At 42.4% G+C, this 19,641-nt stretch overlaps 2 protein-coding genes and 1 long non-coding RNA gene across 3 annotated transcripts in view; all 3 read right to left on the reverse strand.

Moving 5' to 3' along the window:
- Positions 1 to 193: 193 nt before the first annotated feature.
- LOC307091190 lies at positions 194 to 5,246 on the reverse strand. Its single transcript, XR_013812713.1, has 7 exons — positions 5,101 to 5,246; positions 2,669 to 4,610; positions 2,419 to 2,582; positions 2,108 to 2,328; positions 1,852 to 1,981; positions 1,677 to 1,774; positions 194 to 1,021 (listed from the first exon to the last, which is right to left on the reverse strand). It is a non-coding gene; the product is annotated as an uncharacterized lncRNA (long non-coding RNA).
- A 4,671-nt stretch (positions 5,247 to 9,917) lies between these two features.
- On the reverse strand, positions 9,918 to 17,676 carry lgi2a (leucine-rich repeat LGI family, member 2a). Its single transcript, XM_079758488.1, has 8 exons — positions 17,148 to 17,676; positions 16,737 to 16,808; positions 13,903 to 13,974; positions 13,612 to 13,683; positions 13,253 to 13,324; positions 12,692 to 12,861; positions 12,163 to 12,327; positions 9,918 to 11,974 (listed from the first exon to the last, which is right to left on the reverse strand). Exons 1-8 carry the CDS (start codon positions 17,315 to 17,317, stop codon positions 11,157 to 11,159), a joined length of 1,611 nt encoding a protein of 536 aa, XP_079614614.1. The 5' UTR covers positions 17,318 to 17,676; the 3' UTR covers positions 9,918 to 11,156.
- A 1,732-nt stretch (positions 17,677 to 19,408) lies between these two features.
- The window catches only part of sepsecs (Sep (O-phosphoserine) tRNA:Sec (selenocysteine) tRNA synthase), a gene marked incomplete at its 3' end in the record, with an annotated part of 11,824 nt that continues 11,591 nt past the window's right edge, over positions 19,409 to 19,641 (reverse strand). Inside the window, exon 12 of the mRNA XM_079757679.1 lies at positions 19,409 to 19,641. This exon is cut by the window's right edge and continues 152 nt beyond it. Within this exon, the coding sequence (XP_079613805.1) occupies positions 19,409 to 19,641 (233 nt within the window).

The following is a 19,641-nucleotide window of genomic DNA, read 5'->3' on the forward strand; positions in this document are numbered from 1 at the left end:
GCGTGTGGGCTCATCATGCCTGGGAAGAGTCACGTTACATGCATTCTGGGTAAGGGGTTCTGGAGCCTCCTGTAGGCCACCACGTAGAATGCAACCTATTCCTGTGAATTTACATGTTTGCGTTCTCATTGGTTGTTCAAAGTCACATGTTGTTAGTTTCTTGATTTTGACGTATTTTCACGCATGAGCCTACTCCACAAATCTGGCTGTTTTTATTGATATGCAATTGCAAGAATACAAAACAAATTCACATGTTATGCATGGAGGGATAAAACCTGAGAGAAGCAGGCTATACAAAAAACGGACCGCAGAAAGGCCGCTCTGGCTCTGAAGTTCCTGATCCTTACACATGATGCGGCAATTTCCCTTAGCGATTAGAGTGAGGCCAAAGCTCAGCAGTAGCGTCTGACAAAGTATATAATAATATTCAAAATGATAAAAATACTACATGCTATTATTTTCGATTCAGAACTTTTCAATTTAGTTAAAGAAACTTTACAAAGTCACACAATACAAGAGTACAATTATGAATCTGCCAGTTAATCAAACAGCTTGTTCTTAAAATATATTTGGAGAAAGATAGATTAATAGTTCTCACTGTAGATAGTTGATTGATTGACACAGTCAGGGTATAAAGAAGACAAATTAGGAACCGTGTGGATTTAGACAGATCGGTGCTTTTATCTAATGCTGCAGAAGGAGACATTTTCTATGATGGAACTCACATCCATGCTTCACAGCGTCCCCCCCACCCCATTCAGACACTGACAGTCATGGTATGACGGTGACTGAATGGGGGGGTCCTCCTGACTCCTGGACAGGCACAGAGAAGCCTGGAGCCCGGTCCTCCAGGCTGAGTGTGTTCATCCCACCACCGGATGTGACGTCCTCCTCCTCCTCTTGAAACATCCTTCTCAGGCTGACCCTGCTGTTCCAACCTTTGTTTTTGGCAAAAACGTAGACGCCTCCGAAGAGATCAGGAAATGTGGCCATCAAATCAATGTGCTCTGCGTTCTCAGGGCTGTAGAACATAGACAATATTAGGGCAGAACGATTTGGGGAAACTATATAATTGCGTTTATTTCGACCAATATTGCGATTGCGATTAAGTATGCGATTTGTCCTTTAAAAGTTCCTTATATTGTGCATTATTAACTTAACAAGCAATACATCATTCTATAGTATGACCAACAGAACACTGGAAGCAGACAACGTATAAGCCGTTACAAGATATAACGCTCTTACTGTTAGACTAGGCCTATGTGTTGAGATGAATTAATGCATGAATTGTTATTATTACGTCTTTATTTAACTATTGAATTGGAAAAGAAAAAGAAATACGAATCTTACTGATCTCCAGTCAGTAACAAATAACAAAATAATAATTTTTTTAATCGCAGCCTTTGCCATTTGCAAATCACGTTCTATTACATCGCAATGTTGGTTTGAATTCTTTGCCCTAGACAATAAGATTATTATTAATTATCATTTGTAATGGTATCATTTTCATGTAATAATGTATCACTATCTGAAATACATCTGTCTCAATAGTTTAGGGTTTCCAAATATCTGCAATTGAACAAAACATTACAATTTCGTTTTATAGAAATTGACTAGGGTTGTTGACTGTTATTAGTTCAAGGATGTTGGCAGCCGATCTGATGATCTTTACTTACTAGTGTTCAAGGAGGTTGCGGATGAAGCGAAGTAATCTCGCAGTGTTCTCAGAATACGTCCCTTTGCCATCCATCTTCTGCACCAACTCCGGTGGAAACTGAAACATCATCAAAGCTCAGTCTCAGTCTCTCTTCCTCTCTCACAATACAAAGACACAAATGACTTGCGCTTCACCTTTTGTTTCCAGTCCTTCCAGCTTGCCTCCCCTACATCACGATCCAGTTCATCCAGGAGGCGTTTGTCCGTCGCTTTGTAGTTTCTCACCTCCTCTTCATTGCCGATACTTTTTAGGTATTCTATTTTTCTGATAAAGGATTACCATTCATACATGAAAACAAAATGCAAGCTGACAACCAATATTGTCAACCAAAAGACCCAATTTCATGAAATGCATCAGTTGTCAATTCCTATTATACATCAAATTTAATACCTTGAAGTCGACCAGAAGAAGGGATGGGCCAGGCATTGCTGCACTGTAGGCCTTTCTTTTGGATTTTTGTTGATCATCCACTTCACAAGATCCTTTGTGATCAAATCCTGAACATGGTCAAGACTGTACAAACCATCAAGAATGTTGCTCTCACATCTACAGCCTCTGCCAAAAGGATGATGTCCTCCAGATAAGATGTAGTATGTCAACATCCCTGCCACCTACATGAAAAAGGAAGAATAATTCATATTGAAAGAAAAATGTTTTAGGTTAAACACTAACTCACCAATTAGTTTTTACATAACAAAAACCTGTATGTCAGCGCTCATCTTGCATGGTACATCAACATCCTCATCTATATTCTCTCTTGCCATCCAGCACTTTGTTCCAGCTTTTTTTGTGTGCCGGGATGTCTGCCCTTTGGGCAACGTTCTGCTGATGCCAAAATCAGCCAAACGTGCCTTGCCGCGAACATCTGCAAAATGAAGATATCATTGTCCAAGATAAGACAATATTGTTCACATTAAAATAGTTTAAACGCAAAATGTCCACATTTCTTACCTAACAAGACGTTCTGTGGTTTAATATCCCGATGGAGGATTGGAGGAGTCTGACTATGTAGCACACTCAAGCTAGATAAAACCTCCTTAACAAGATTTCTCTTCTGTTTTTCTCTCAAATCAGGTTTCAGGAATTCCTCCAGGGTGCACTCACACAGTTGAAGTGCAAGGTAACCAAAGTTAGTATCTTTGGCGTAGTCCATGTATCTCACGATATTTTCATGTTCAAGCTCTGGAAGTCTTAGGAATGATTTCTCGTTCTTCAACACATTGTCGTTCGTTTTAGACATTCTCTTCACTGCCACCTCAGTGCCATCCTCTCTGAGGCCAAGGAAGACCTCAGTTCCATCGCTCCCCGTCGCTATGCGGTATTCTTCATCGTTCACAAACAATATGCTTCCAACTTTGATGATATCCTCACTTTTTGAGAGCTTCTCTAATTTCTCGCTCCATCTCTCACTTACTTTGAACCACTTCTGCTCTTTTCTAAATGTGGGGATGACAGGTTGGAGTGCATTCGCAACAGATTCCTGGACAGAAGCTGTGGAGAGGTCACTTGAAGCGTTGTACAGTTCATCGTTCTGCTCCTCCTGTTTCCTCTTTCGCCTCTTCTTTTTCTTCTTTTTCTTGGGTGCCAAAAGCTCTTTATCAGCTGATATGGAATCTTCTGATGCTGGTCTTGGGTGGATTAAATATTTCTGCAGATGCCTTAGACCTTCTTTGAGATTGTCATCCATCCTCATTTCTGCAGATGTAAGAATCCCTTCAGGCACAGAAGTTAACCCAATCGATGTAAACATTCTGTTGGCGTGTTCAGTTGAAACAAGGTTTGCAAAAATGCCATAGGCATAAATTGCATTTGCTGAAGGATAATTCTTTATAAAGCAGGAAATTCCTGAGCCTAGATTCTTAATGAAATCCCAATCCCAGTCATCTTTCACTTTGGTTTTCTGTGCAATCACATAGAGTGTAACCACAACTAATTCCGCTATACCCTGATTCAACATTCTTGTGGAAAGCAGCTCAAGTAATTTAGGTATGAAAGCCAGTGATACATTATTTGGTATCTCTGTCAAAGTGCAAAAGACAGTATGTAGATTACGAACAACACAAGCCTGAAATTCTTTTGAAAGGTTTTGAAAGTTTTTGACAGACTCCTCAATGTATTTGTTTAATTTATGTTTGTCCTTCAGCCACTTGATACCTTTACTACGGTATTCTGTTTCCTGTGGCCCAGTGACACCTAACACAACATCAATAACACTTAGATGTGTCTGAGGATTTTTAAGCAGCATAACATGATCAAACGACTGGAAAACCTCTTCGGGACTCTTTCTTCCGACTGCAATGTCCAGATCAACAAAATGTGTAATTTCTGAACAGATTTGTACACCATTTGAGGCTAAACGATGCATCATACTAGATAACTTGTCATTTAAAGTATTCAATTCAGGGATTTGAATGGGAGATGCTGCGACAACTGCACCTGCACCGATCAATGCTCCTGCAACATCATCTCTGTCAAAGTAAACAGCTGTTTGCAGTGGGGTCAATCTTAATGGATTACCAATGTCTCCATTTGGATCAGCTCTTTCTGCCAACAATCGTTCCACATAAAAAAAGGGAACTTTGTTAGATAAAGCATAATGAATAGGTGTCCAACAAAGGCGTGAACATGTGTTGGGGTTTGCAGCTCGACTAAGTATAAAATAAAAAATATCCTTGTTTTTAAAAGCAACAGCAGCAATCAAAGGGGAGACCTCATCTTTTAGCTCCTTGCATGGGTAAAGTCCATTAATTTCATGTTTCTTCAACAATAGTTTAAGCTGTTTAGGTTCGTTGTTAAGTATACACTGAAGTATTGGGTGTGTTTCCTTTATGGCGATAGTCTCCTGTTGGACTAACTGGATCTGCATGAAACTCATATCTTCTGTTTACAATACCTGTGGGGTGATATAGTCATTAGGACAGTGCAATAGCTGTTGATTCCTTAAATGCAATACATTAAAATGATTTATGAAACTGTTAAATGCAAATTATTTTTTACAGGTTCCTTGCTGAGAGCATTTCTGTATGACCTGTTCTGCATTCAATTGAATTAGACTATCACTAAAATGTGTTTACGGTGACTGTTAAAGGTTTATAATTTTAAGACTGCCCTCAGCTTTCTCTTATCATAGTGCCAGCATAAAACAGCCACTCCCTGTATTTTATCACGTTGACTGTACAGTATCTAGAACCAATGCATAATAAAATAAAAGGTTTTAACAGTAAACAAAATGTCACATTTGGGGTACTTTAATGCGTCTTCATTTGATTATTGGCTGAAATGTTTTGTTGAGTTTCAGCTGATCTTAAGGACAAGGAAGCTTTGCCCCGAACACAGAAATTGAACATTTTCTAACTAAAAGCTCTGTGGGTCACTTTACTCACCATTGTCATGGAGAACTTCGGTTAAATGGTTCAAGGCGAGACCGAGAAAACATTCAAAGTTTAGTTTAGTCTGATGAGACAACCGCAGAGCAAAGGAAAGTGAACCTCAGCTCAGCCTAAAGTAATTTTATTGAACCTCAGTTTCACCAACCCGGAACCTTTTTCTCGACAAGTTTCATTTCTCTGTGAGCTACTCCTTAAAGGCGAAGTGTACTGTTACATGCATTCTGTATAAGGGGTTCTGGAGCCTCCTGTAGGCCACCACGTAGAATGCAACCTATTCCTGTGAATTTACATGTTTGCGTTCTCATTGGTTGTTTAAAGTCACATGTTGTTAGTTTATTGATTAGTTAAGAGGTAAACAGCCACGTTCCTGTAATGCCAGCTAGGTTCAAGATCCTTTTCATTTGGCTCCATCTGCCTGTGTAAGCCTTGGAGAAGCTTTGTTTGTGATATATTAATCAATGTTTATAGGAATTATTTCTGCTCGTATTTCATAATATCTATTTATTTCATTTCATAGTCATTTTTTGCATTGATATATATACAGTTTCACATCGTGAGAAACAACTTGGACACAAGGGAATGCTATATGTTCAATAAATGGACGTACAAGTGCACGTTGACAGACTTTATGCTGCCTCGTCATTGAAGCTACCTAGCGTTACTTCAGTCAAGATAAGAGTGTATAGCTATCTGGTGATGGGTGCCTCGCCACCCGTCACCAGAATAGGGGTCGGAATAGGAAACCTTCACGACTACAAACATGCTCCTCCTTAAAGGGGAAGCTTTATATACACAAAGTATAAAATAATGTAAAAATAAAAAATACCACATTGTTAATATTTTCAATTCAGAGCTTTTCAATTTACTCAAATAAACTTTATAAAGTCACACAATACAAGAGCACGATTATGAATCTGTAATGGAATCAAACAGCTTGTTCTTATACAAAAAAATACATTTGGAACCAGTTACATAAATAGTTCTCACTGTAGATCACAGAACATCAAAAATAAAAGTTGATTAAAAAACGTAACTGATTAACATACTCTGCATATTAAGAAGGTAAAAAGGAGACCGATGTATTAAGACAGTAATTTTGTCTCCTGCTGCAGATAGGTGACCTTTCCTCTGATCAAGCCCAAAGCTGTGGTTCTATCACAGTCCTCCTGACTCCAGCACAGACATCAACACCTTGTCCTGTGTGTAGTCTGTGTTCAGCCTTCAACAGCAAGCAAACCAAGCAGCATCCGTGTCCATAAGAAAATTGGACGAGCGAGGTCCGAAAAGACCAACTAAAAGCTGAATACTGAACTCGGTCTATTGATCGACAAAGTCAGGGTATAAAGAAGACAAATTAGGAACCGCGTGGATTTAGACAGATCAGTGCTTTTATCTAATGCTGCAGAAGGAGACGTTTTCTATGATGGAACTCACATCCATGCTTCACAGCGTCCCCCCCACCCCATTCAGCCACTGACAGTCAAAAGACGGGGACTAAAAGGGGGGGTATTCCTGACTCCTAGACAGGCACAGAGAAGCCTGGAGCCCGGTCCTCCAGGCTGAGTGTGTTCATCGCACCACCGGATGTAAAGTCCTCCTCCTCCTCTTGAAACATCCTTCTCAGGCTGGCCCTGCTGTTCCAACCTTTGTTTTTGGCAAAAACGTAGACGCCTCCGAAGAGATCAGGAAATGTGGCCATCAAATCAATGTGCTCTGCGTCTTCAGGGCTGTAGAACATAGACAATATGATTATTATAAATTATCATTTACAATAGTATCAATATTATGTTATAATCTATGGAGCTCTGAAATACATTGTGTCTCAATAGTTGAGGGTTTCCAAATATCTGTAATCGAACAAAACATTACAATTTCATTGTAAAGAAATTAATCAGGGTTAGTGAAGGTTATTAGTTCAAGGATGTCTGCAGCCCATCTGATGATCTTTACTTTCTAGTGTTCAAGGAGGTTGCGTGTGAAGTGAAGTAATCCTGCAGTGTTCTCAGAATACTTCCTTTTGCCATCCATCTTCTGCACCAACTCCGGTGGAAACTGAAACTTCAAAGCTCAGTCTCAGTCTCTCTCCCTCTCTCTCAATACAAATACACAAATACAAAGACACAAATGACTTGCGCTTCACCTTGTATTTCCAGTCCTTCCAGCTTGCCTCCCCTACATCACGATCCAGTTCATCCAGGAGACGTTTGTCCATCGCTTTGTAGTTTCTCACCTCCTCTTCATTGCCGATACTTTTTAGGTATTCTATTTTTCTGATAAAGGATTACCACTCATACATGAAAACAAAATGCAAGCTGACAACCAATATTGTCAACCAAAAGACCCAATTTCATGAAATGCATCAGTTGTCAATTCCTATGATACATCATATGTACTACCTTGAAGTCGACCAGAAGAAGGGATGGGCCAGGCATTGCTGCACTGTAGGCCTTTCTTTTGGATTTTTGTTGATCATCCACTTCACAAGATCCTTTGTGATCAAATCCTGAACATGATCAAGACTATACAAACCATCAAAAAAGGTTGCCCTCACATTTACAGCCTCTGCCAAAAGGATGCCGTCCTCCAGATAGGATTTAGTATGTCAACATCCCTGCCACCTACATGAAAAAGGAAAAAATTAATGAAAGATATTCCAGGTGAAAACACTCCAACTCACCAATTAGTTTTACACAACACAAACCTGTATGTCAGTGCTCATCTTGCATGGTACATCAACATCCTCATCTATAGTCTCTCTGGCCATCCAGCACTTTCTTCCAGCACCTCTTGTGCGGAAGAAAGTCTGACCAATGGGCAATTTTCTGCTTAGGCCAAAATCAGCCAAACGTGCCTTTCCACAAACATCTTTGAAATCATAACACACACACACACACACACACACACACACACACACACACGTTTTGTTTGTCAATTGGAGTTTGCAACTGTGTGAAGAAATCCATGTCTTCTCTTTACAAGACCTGTTGTGGAAAACCGCCGGGCTGGGGAATGCTCACGTGGCTAAACTTGATAACTACCAGGGTCCACCCTAACCAAAGGAATCAAATTCAAAAGCTTTTATTGAAAGGTGACATATTGTACCACCAGGTGTGACTGTGATTAACCGTTACAAGACATTTTGAAAATATGCCTCTTCTGACACCACAAGTTGGCGTTTCCACCTAGATGTATGACGGCTAGACAAGGAACGTTTGCTACAGTCCACTGGGTAGGCTGCTAGACTGATCTATCCAGCACACTTCTAGGTGGACACGCCCAATTGTAAAGTCAGAAAAGGGAGATTTTCAAAACGGCTTGTAACGGCTAATCACACTCACACCTGGTGGTGTAATACGTCACCTTGAACAGGGTTGAGGAACTGGAGGCACTCAAATAAAGTTCAAACAAGAGTAACCCCACCGGGTCAATACTGCCATCGTCACCCCTTACGTACTCCTGTCCTCCGACGGTCGGTCTAGGACCACATGGTCTCTGATTGGGTCCTTGTTGTGGCTGATCAGCCGTCACCTCGTTATCCCAAAGCGGTGCAGCTGTGACAGGAACCTCTCCACTTGGTGGCAGAGGAAGATGACCATGTATGGGCATGCCATGCAGCAAGCGATTCGCAAAGTACCGGCCTTCAATTACTGAACCCCGTTCTTCTCGGGGCCGGATGCAACACTGTGGAGTGAAATAGTAAGCTCAGTGGTATGGAATTGTACAGTATAGTTATCAGATCATTTTACAGGTTCCTTATAGAAAATATCATTAAAATGAATTAAAAACAATCGGGCACAATACACTATTTTGAGATAAATAATTTCTCCCTGTGGTTTGTCTTTGAGTCAAACCATTGTTTCTATCTTTACAAACTACTATTAGAAAACTTGAATGCACACATTGTCCTTAAATAATTTAAGGTACTTACATCTTTGAAAGATGAAATTTTTGAGGGAATTAGAGTGAACAAAAACATTAATAACAGGACACCATTATAAACATGTTACTTCCGTCAATTGTGTCAACATGTTTCTCCAGATAAACACTTCATGGTTTGATTTAAAACAATGTGAAAAAGATGATAACCTTTTCCCTCAAAGATTAGAAAGTATCTTAATTTGACATTTAGGGCATTAAGCAGATGCTTTTATTCAAAACGACTTACAATAAGTACATTTGTCAGAAGAAAGCAAATCTCTTGCATATGAAAATTGTAAAGTTACCTGTAGTTTGTCTAAATCCTACATGGCCTATGTTACTGTTTGTGTCAGCACTCCCAACGCTACCTGGAAGGAGAGATCCCTCAACTGCGTTCCTTCTCAGGGTTCCTTCCCTGAGGGTTTTGGGAGTGTTTCCTAAGAGCCCTTTCATACACTGCATTGTTTACATTTACATTTACATTTAGGGCATTTAGCAGACGCTTTTATCCAAAGCGACTTACAATAAGTGCATTTGTTACAATAAGTGATAAGCATTGTGACACACACACACACACACACACACACACACACACACACACACACACACACACACACACACACACACACACACACACTCACAAACTGTACAAACTATTAATAAATATGTCCGTACTGGTTTACTATGTGTGCATGTGTATTAGCACGTCTACTGCATGGCACATGGTAAATAATCAGATTACAGATTACAGAACCATTTTAGATTATAGTTGTAAATCGTATTTATTTTGATATTTAGTAGATCGTTTACAGTATCGTTTTAGAGAAACATTCACCAGGCTTAAAGTTAGTTAGTTTAAAAACATAATCCGAACGATATGATACAGCCTGGATATCAATCCCGCCCCGGTCAAAGGCATTCCTTCAGCATAGGTAAACATTCTTTGCTTGGAGAATGTCAATGTTGTATCACAAAAAATCTTTTGCTAAACATTCTGTTGAGGAATGCCATGCTGTTGCAAAATGCATAATTTTTAGATGCAAAAACTAGTTTATGATCATACACTTGTTGTTATTTTCCACATTCATCATTTCGAGGGAAAGGAAAAGGTATTAATGACAGGAAAGGCATTTCAACACAGGCGGGTGTAGTTCAATACCTCCTTGTGTTTACAAGAGATGCAAATGCTAAATTCTGCCTCAAACTGGATCTGGATCCCAAGAAATATGTTCATGAATAGGCCTATGTAAATGCTAAATGATGCATGTGGTCCTCCACCAAAAACATCTGTTTATTTACTAATGAATTCTAATGTAGCTCCTACGATTTGTTCCTATTCAACCTCTGAGTGGTTATTTTTCTTTGCACTACAAAAAATTACAGTAAACTATTCTACCTCTGGACACAAAAGCTATGCCCCCCTAACTCTTAATACATCATATCAAAAGTATGATAAAATAATGACTAGATACCACTTCCTGGCAGAAACCAAAGCTAAAGGTTTGTGCTTCGGAGACGTTCCCCTGATTTCAAAGCAAGGGAGTGTTTTGAGCCTTCCCAGCCAGTAGGGGGCGATGCAGTTTCACTGGGTTAGACAAGGTAATTTTACACTGATGAGCAACCACAATCCTTACTGTCTTGGCTGAACTAAAACAGAAAGTCAAGTATGTGGGATAAAGTTGGACCAGTGTCGTGCTGGTACAAACGTATGGAACATTAAAATCCTTGCAAAATTAATGCATTTTTATCATTCCATGCTCATGTAAGGCTGAAAAATTATTTATTTTGTTTGGCAGAGGATTGAAATGTAGATAGGTGGGTTTGTCAAGCCTTAAGTGTGTCAAAACCTTTTTGATATGCTTGCACTTCACAACTAATGACAAGCCATGAGACTAAGCAGGTTGGACAGAAGCTAAAGATATCCAGTCTGATAAAAAGACTAGGATCCGACCTAGAAGTTTACTATTTACAGAAATAATACAGAATTAAATCATACCAATAACTTAGGACGTTTGTCGTATCCCTTCCCTCTACTTCTGCGTTTACAGAAAAAAGGAAAGCGCACGTGTAGAGTGGAAGACTTTGGATGCAATGGGGCCCGTCGCCCGGCTCTCTGGACACCCCGGTCGCACTCACAAGCTCAAGTCAATGATGATGTGCTCGAAGATCTGAGTGTTGCCCTTGAAGCTGGAGGAGAAGATAAAGTCCCTGCGGCCGGTGGATACCAGGGTGAAGGAGCGCGGCGCCTGGATGTATACCTCCTTGAAGCGCTCAAACTGTTTCTCCTGCGTGTCCCACAGGTAGATCTGCGAGAAGGTGTAGTCGCTGCCCAGCGCCAGGTAGTGGCGCTCCTTGAAGGAGAAGGGCTGCAGGATCATGGAGCCTCGCGACGGCAGCGCCTGGATCTCCACAAACTGCTTGGCGCCCCAGTGCAGCAGCTTGGAGTCCCCGATGTAGCGCGTCATGGCCAGGTAGAGTTCCTCCTTGACCCGAAAGTGTTTCACCGCCACCACGTCCTCCATGTTGGGGATCTCGCCTTGCTGGACGAACTTCTGGTTGCTGCGGCTCCACTGGTAGATGACCGGCACCTGGGAGCGGCTGGCCAGGATGAGGTGGGCCTTGCCGTCCACGTCCAGGAACTCTGCGTCCGTGTCGCGGAACCACTCGTGCAGCGACTGGTGCGAGTAGAAGCCCTTGTCGTTCCACTTGTACAGCGTGGACAGGCCCGCCTTGGAGCTGTCGGCGATCACAAAGAACCAGTCGCCGGCGATCTGGAAGGTTTCAATGTCGTTGGGCTTGGAGATCTTGGACACCTCGATGTCCTGGAACTTGTTGAATCTGCTCTGGTCTTCGTCAAACTGGTAAATGTGGGAGCCGCCAAAGAGCTGGGCCACGATGACAAACACCAGGCTCTGGATAACCACAGCTTTGCACCCCACAATGGACTGGCCTGGAGGGGGGGAGAGGGGCGACGTGTTCAACCAAAAAAGTAGGGTGGAATATCATGGAAAAGGATGTTATGTTATGCACAGGCAACTTGTGAATAAAGCACATCAAAAAACTACTGCTGATATTTTGATACAAACATTGGCAATGAAACAATGGAGGTTATCAGTTCTCGTCAGGACATAACCACACCTGTGATATTGTCGTACGTCCTAAAATTCATCTCGATGTGGTCCCATTGCATAACCATGCAGCTCTCAGTGTTGGGAGCAGCAATAGCCACGTAGACGTCATTCTTGTATGTGAACGTGTCCACCGACAGTGATTCCGAGGCCACGGACTGGTGGAGAGTGAAATCTGTGGGGAGACACAACGCTTTGAACGTACGGTGGGGGCACAGAGCACACCCCCCCTCCCCATACCCCTCTTACTCACTTATTAAAACTAGTACCTAGCATTGTGTAGCATCTTATCTTAGCTGTCTTTTTTGTATACGGGGAACAGGTTAAGCTAGCGACTGGCACTTCTATGAACATCCTTACTGTACCCACAGCCATATATTGTTGTTTCTCTTTCGTCTGACAAATGTACTTCTTGTAAGTCGCTTTGGATAAAAGTGTCTGCTAAATGTTAAATGGGGGGGGGGCTGAGGCTAAGAACAGCGAGAAGGGGACGGGCGGCGGCTCCGAGCCTCAGCTCCGGGGGTTTTGACCGGCCTCACCCGTGGAGGTACACTCGTTGTGCAGGCTGCTCATGTCATTGAGCCGCTTGCCCTTCATGGCCTCCGGCCCGGCACACAGGACATCGGACACTGTGGCGTTGGTGCTCTTCAGCCACGACATCAGCCACTTTGCCCGGCAGTCGCACTCAAAGGCGTTGCCGCGCAGGTCCCTGGGAAGAAGGTCACATGTGAGGCGATACGTCCGTAGAGCGGGGGGGCGTTCAAAACGTCCCGCCGTTCCGCTATTTATACATGCGGCCGTTTGGTCCAAAGTGACTCACAGAGAAGACAGGGATAAGTCATGGTATCTTTGACCTCCCCCTGTGGGATGGGGGGGGTCAGGCCTCACTCTCATGGATGCTTACAAGACGGAGGAGAGTGGATCAAACCTAGAACCTCATGGATGGGATTCGAACCCTCTCTGCAGTTGACTAATCCGAGCAACCCAAACAAAGCCTCTTTTTCTCAAAGCAAAAAAACTACAACCATAAAATCAAAGCACATGCAAGAAAGTTGAATACAGGGCAGCTGTTGGTACAGCAGTCACAAAGCCAAACCTACAGCTCGATCAATGAGTCCAGGTCAATGAAGAGATCCCTGGGCAAGGCCTTTATCTTGTTGTTTGCCAAAGACCTGCAAAAGAAAAAAACAAATGAGACAATATGAACAAGATACAGGTAACCCATCATTTTAAGCCAACATGACAAATAACATTTATGCAATGGATACACCAGAGTAACTTTCTTTAAAGAATCAGGAAAAGGACAGTGCATGTATTCATGAAGATTAGACACTGAATGCTTGAAGCATTGCCAATTTTGCAATTGGATGTTTGCTGTTTGTTTCGGTTGACTGCTGTGACACAGAGAGTTCTTAACTAAAAGGATAATGATTTCAGTGCCATTAATAGAACAACTTACAGGTGAGTCAAGTCCCGGAGTCCCCTGAAGGAATACTTTGATGCCGTCTCCAGTTGGTTGCTCTCAATGAATCTGTCAAATATAGCGGTGCCATGTTGAGAATGATATAAGTCGTGTGTTGGGAAGCCAAATACAGCCGAAAAGGAAATGCGGCACATACAAACATCGGATATGATATTTGACATTGTCTCCTTCACAACCAGATAGTTGTATGATCATCATTCTTTGAAGTCCATACATACTGCTCTATCGGACGGCGGTGTCATGACTCTGAAAGTGACAAAGACTCACAGGTATTCCAGGTGTGGCAGGCCAGAGAAGGCGTCATCTCGTATAGTGGTTAGAGAATTGGAATTCAGGAGTCTGCAAGGCACAGGCAGGACAAGAATCACACACGGCCACGTGGCAAAGCATAAAAGATCTGTTCACTGTTTCATGTGGTTAAAACAGAACCAGATTTTGTAATGTAGCTATAGATTTCGCGTTGCATAATGCCACACGTCTTACCCACAGGAATTACCCGGAACACATCTACCATAGAGAATGATTAGCCGAATAGGAAGATAACATGAAACACTTAACATTTATCAAATAAAGAAAGATACATAGTTCCATCCGATTCCTAAAGCTACTCTGCACTCTGTCCGGTCGTTTCCCTTGTTTCACAAACTCGCTCAGGCAGCACTTTTTGTAGCCGCTCCGGTATTGATCGCTGTAAACGAGGGTTACTCTCAGTAATCACTCGTGAGTGGCTTTTGATCAAAGCGTCTGCTAATTGACTACATGCCAATGTATTCCTATCTGCTTGAGTTAACACACTGCCCGGTGACCAGAGGGGGGGCCAGGCCATCATAACAGAACATGACAGGACACAGATCGTCCTTACAAGCCCAGAGATGACTGCTGACAGAACCGAGACCAGAGGGAGTCAGCATATCACATTGCTTGAATTGAAGAAGAAAAAAAAAGGTGTTTTGTTTTTTTGTTTTTTTACCTCGCAACTGACATTCCCTTGCAGTGTGAGACAAAAAAAATAGAGACATCACATTCTTTATCCATAAGTGAACTGTTTGAATATGGAATTTGCCCTGGGATGCAGTGATATATTTGTTTAACTTTTCAAATTATAATTATAGTGCTTATTTTATTAATATATTCTATTTTTTTGTGTCACATGATGATCGAGGCATTTAAGTAGGCTACTGTGTGTACAAATATATTTAATATATATTTACATTTTATATTTTTGAAATCTATATTTCTATCTTTATTTGCTGAATTACCCCATAAACAACATCACCATTACAAATTCACACCCATCTGACTTATACCCTAATAACCTTCAACCATTGTTTTCTATCTATTGTGGACACTAAATAATTCTGTAAATAACAACAAATGTTAAAAAAAAAGGTGTTGAGATTCACATTGTTTGGTGAACACAGGTTCAACTGGTCAGCAGAAGTTGAACCAACCTCAAAGCGCCGTTCAGAGGTCTAAGGGAGCAGACTGATCCAGAGAACACCCTGTTCACTCACCACCGTCACCTGGCCTTTCAGACCGCCGCGGGCATCGATAGAATAATCCATTCCTGATGCGTTGGGCTCTATCCCCTCTCCCAACCGGATGCCACTTTGATTATGGTTGTTCTAATGTACACCGAGTTCCAACGCAGAACTGCTGATTCGGGATAACACTCAGCACTCTGGTTGTGTTGTTCGAGGAGAATCGTAAACTAGTCTGCCGTAGAGAGGTTGGGGTGTTTGCCTCCCAGCTATAAAGGTCCCCGGTTCGAAACCCCAGCATTTGCAAGATGCCTCAGACCACACCTTTCTCCACTTGTGATAGAAAAGTAACCGCTAAACGACTCAATAACTCTAACTTTGTTTTAAAGTAGACTTAGATGTCATGATACTGCATAATATTGACTGTACTTTTAGGAGGCTACTCTACTGTACTTGAGGGATACTCTATCGTTTCAAGTTGTACCCACCACATTGTACTCTACTATACAGTTTTGGATTGTATCGTATCAAGCTGTATTGTGTCATACTGTCCAAGAGTAATCGTGTTAATAAAAGAACTAGTCTCTGCTCCAGGCCCACACTCGACATGGATGTGCCAAAACACAGAAACAACAACCAGCCATGTCATTCCTGATAACAATGAGCCTCGATGACTTGCAGGCCTCTTCCGTGAGCCCTGACGTCCACCGCCGATGGCACAGATCAAACTGATTCCTGATGTGAGGGAAGGCCAACTTAGATGCTTTTGGTTTGGCTTCACCTAAAAGTCTGAATCATGAAACATCCCGATACAAATCTGTTTCGAAGAACCAATAGACGTTTGAACATATGCTGATGGCCATTATCGTTACTGTTGTTGATTTTGAGATATTTTTAAGTGCTTTAGATGTTTAGCAATGATTTATATATTTTACAATGCTTTATATATTTGACATTGCTTTAGATATTTGACAATACTTTATATATTTTACAATGTTGTATATATACAATGCTTTATATATTTTTAATATAATATTGCTTTAGATATTTGTCAATGCTTTAGATATTTGACATTGCTTTAGATATTTTACAATACTTTATATATTTAACACTGTTTTATACAATGCTTTATATATTTTAAACAGCTTTAGTTATTTTACACTCTTTTATATACACAATGCTTTATATATTATAAAGCATTGTGTATATAAGGGGGGGGGGGTGGGCCTTTTAGAAGGCTTGAGGTATCATATAACGTAATGTAATGTCATTAAACGTTTTGTTATGTAATGTAATGTGGGCCTGTGAGCCCTTTGAGACTCTTAGCTGTGATTAACAAACCTGAGCCGACTCCAACTGCAATAATGAAACCCTGTGTCCCCTGTGAAGACCTGGTCTGGTGAGGATGGGATCAGTCCTATACCAACAGGAACCAATCGGCCTGTAGTACCTAACCCTAACACCTTCACCATTAAACCTCAACCACCCTCCTCCCCCAAAAAAACGGGATCCCTTTTCCTTTCTTGCACATATCTGACTGCACCAGAAAACACATGAAACGCCCGTGGGCCTATCGCTGGGCGAGATGGGAAAAGGGTTGCATTGATAAAGAAGACTTACAGGAGTTGGAGGGACTGCATGTGGGAGAACATCGCCTCCTTGATCTCTGAGAAGGTTCCGTTCACCAGGCTCCTGCAGAACAGCACGGGCAGACACCATCAACAAGAACCACAGCTATAATGGGGGGGGGGGGGGGGGGGGGGGATAATGAAAATAACCCAAAACAAACTGGACACTCGGATCAAGGCTCCCGTCAGGCATCCAGATCAGGCCTCCCACACAATAACGTTGATTGACAAGTTAACTACAGCCATAACTTGGACGCACACAGCCTGCATGTTGAGATTGCTGCGTAAAAAGATACTGCATTAAAACGGGCTCCTCCAGTCCAAACCGTGCACATCTGAAAGCAAATGAAAACAACGGCTGCAGTTTATTTTTTTGCAGGTTTTTTCGGGCAAGACTACTCACAGCGAATTGATGTCGTTGGGACTAATCCTCGGCACGTTGGTGCCCCCGACGCAGATAATCGACTCTTTGGAGCAACTGCATGTCGAAGGACACCGGATCTTCTTCAGATGCGCCGGTTGACACAGACACGAGAATAACACAACGCACACACAACGCAACAACGTCCACATCTTGACAACTGGTTGCAGCTTCCTTCTCCTTGTCTGGCGTGCATGTGTGAGGCGAGGGTAATCTCGGAAGAAGAGGAAGAAGAAGAAGAAGAAAAACCCAGACAGGCGAAGGCAGATGGCACGGCGTGACCACCCTGCACCATGAAATGCTGCACTGGAGTCGGATGTACCCCTGACATCAGCACATCAGCCTTTCATTATTTATTAACGCCGCTTGTTTTCCTATTGGCTGAGCGGGCTTCGCTCTCTGCAGCGCGCGGTGATGCTCGCATCAGCACCACCAGCACCGCCCCCAAAGGCTTATTTACTCCCAACCCATCGGAGGTGTTGGCCACGTTTGTTTGGGAAAATAAACGGCACTTTTCAAGTGTAGGGGTTCACAGCACGATTCAAAGACACATACAATAAAGATTGTAGATAGAATAGGAGGCAGAAACCAATCTAACTCAGCCAGCGACGCTTATTTCTTTATTGATGTCTTAGTTCTTTAACAAGTTTGGCGCATGGGGGGGGGGGGGGGGGGGGGGGGGGGGGGGGGTCAAGAAGGAGCATGTCGTGGATGAAGGCTCGCAGCAGCTGTGAATGGGGGTTGGGTTTGGGGTGAGGAGGAAACGACGACTAGGCGGCCTATGTTCTGGACACAGTAGTGATAAATGAAAGGAATATAGAGCTACGTAGGGCCATGTATACGTCAGCCACCAGATGTGTAGGTGAAGTAGATGTTCAGTCTATTTACAGCCAATGCAAAGAAAAGTATTTTTGTGTGGAAATAACACTGTGCATATCTGGTTTCTGGCGCATCCATGCATCATCACATTTAGAGCATGCATTGCATCCTCAGAGCCCTATAAGTTGTAAAGGTGTATAAGGTATAAAGTGTATATATACACCACTAGCTTAGTCAGGAGATAAGGCAACATTTGCATAAACCAAGTAGAAATAAACATAGGGCCAATTTGGCTAGATTTGTAGTAAAGTAAATGATTGGGGTCTTTTCTGTGGCCGTGTTACAAACTTAAGTCACAATCGTCTATTTGGACGCTTAGGCTGCACTGATTACGACGGGCTCAACCAACCCTGGGAGACTTGATTCTGGTTGGTACGTCTGACATGATGACCGTTCTACAGCATCTCTGCATCCCCACCCCACCACCACCACCACCACCGCCACCACCACCACCGCCACCGCCACCACCGCCAGCACCGGCAGCAGAGGAGGTCGGCTGAGCTCCGGATTGAGAGAAGTTCTGCTCCCCCAGCAGCTCAGTGGAGAGGCTTTTGAACCCGCTGGTTTATGGCTGGGAACTGAAACGTGCAGCGGGTTGAAGAAGCAAGAGAAGACAATGATGGGATGGCGATTCAACCAAGGACCCTAAAATACAACAGTGCAACAATATGGAGGGACAGACTGCTTTTGTGACAGGCCAAAAGCGAAAACGTTAAGGTGGATTGACGGAGATGAAACTGGGTTTAGTAATGATCTGTGTTTCCACAAGACACTGGAGAGAGATATTTGGGGCCCAATTCATTGATTACTTTCTTGTCGTAAGTATCCGTTACATAGACGGGCTATGAAAGGAAAGACCGTACATTCACACAGTAGTACTCGAAAATAACGTACATTCTCACTTTACATTTCACAAGAGCAGAGTTCCGAGCAAGACGTTTGTTCATTGCAGAAGTCTGATTGAATTGAAATGCAGAAAGCATGACAGCCACATTGTTTATAATTAGAAAACATTTGTAATGACTGCAAAATTCAAAATACATACATGAGCTTCAATGATTGGGATTTAACAGCGTAGAATCAATCAATGTTTTGCTTATTGGACCTCATCCAATTGTCTATGCACAACAAACCAATTTTCGAAAATAAGAAACATATTCCTTTAAAATGATACAGAAAACGCCATTATTGAGAATTACTAGATATATATTGTATTTTGAGTGTCTCATTCATTTTATTCAGTGTCTTTGCGTTGGCACAATCTATAGAGTTTGCAACTAAGTTCATTTATAGCAAGTGCCGTCTTCATGTTGTTGTTTTTGTTGTTGTCGTCATGTCTAATTAAGTCTCCAGCTGGGCCCTCGTCACACGTCAGGGGCCTCGGGGGAAATGCTTCTGTGGTCGTCGCCACCACCACCACCACCACCTCCTCCACCTCCTCCACCATCACCAGCTCCTCCATCATCATCATCATCATCATTATCATCATCATCATCATCACGACCACCTCCTCCATCTCCTCCTCCTCCTCCTCCTCCTCCTCCTCCACCACCACCTCCTCCACCTCCTTCCCTCCTCAAGGCCTTCAGGCACCTGT

The sequence above is a fragment of the Pollachius pollachius genome, assembly GCF_949987615.1.
Source record: "Pollachius pollachius genome assembly, chromosome: 20".
In the NCBI taxonomy this organism is placed as follows: domain Eukaryota; kingdom Metazoa; phylum Chordata; class Actinopteri; order Gadiformes; family Gadidae; genus Pollachius; species Pollachius pollachius.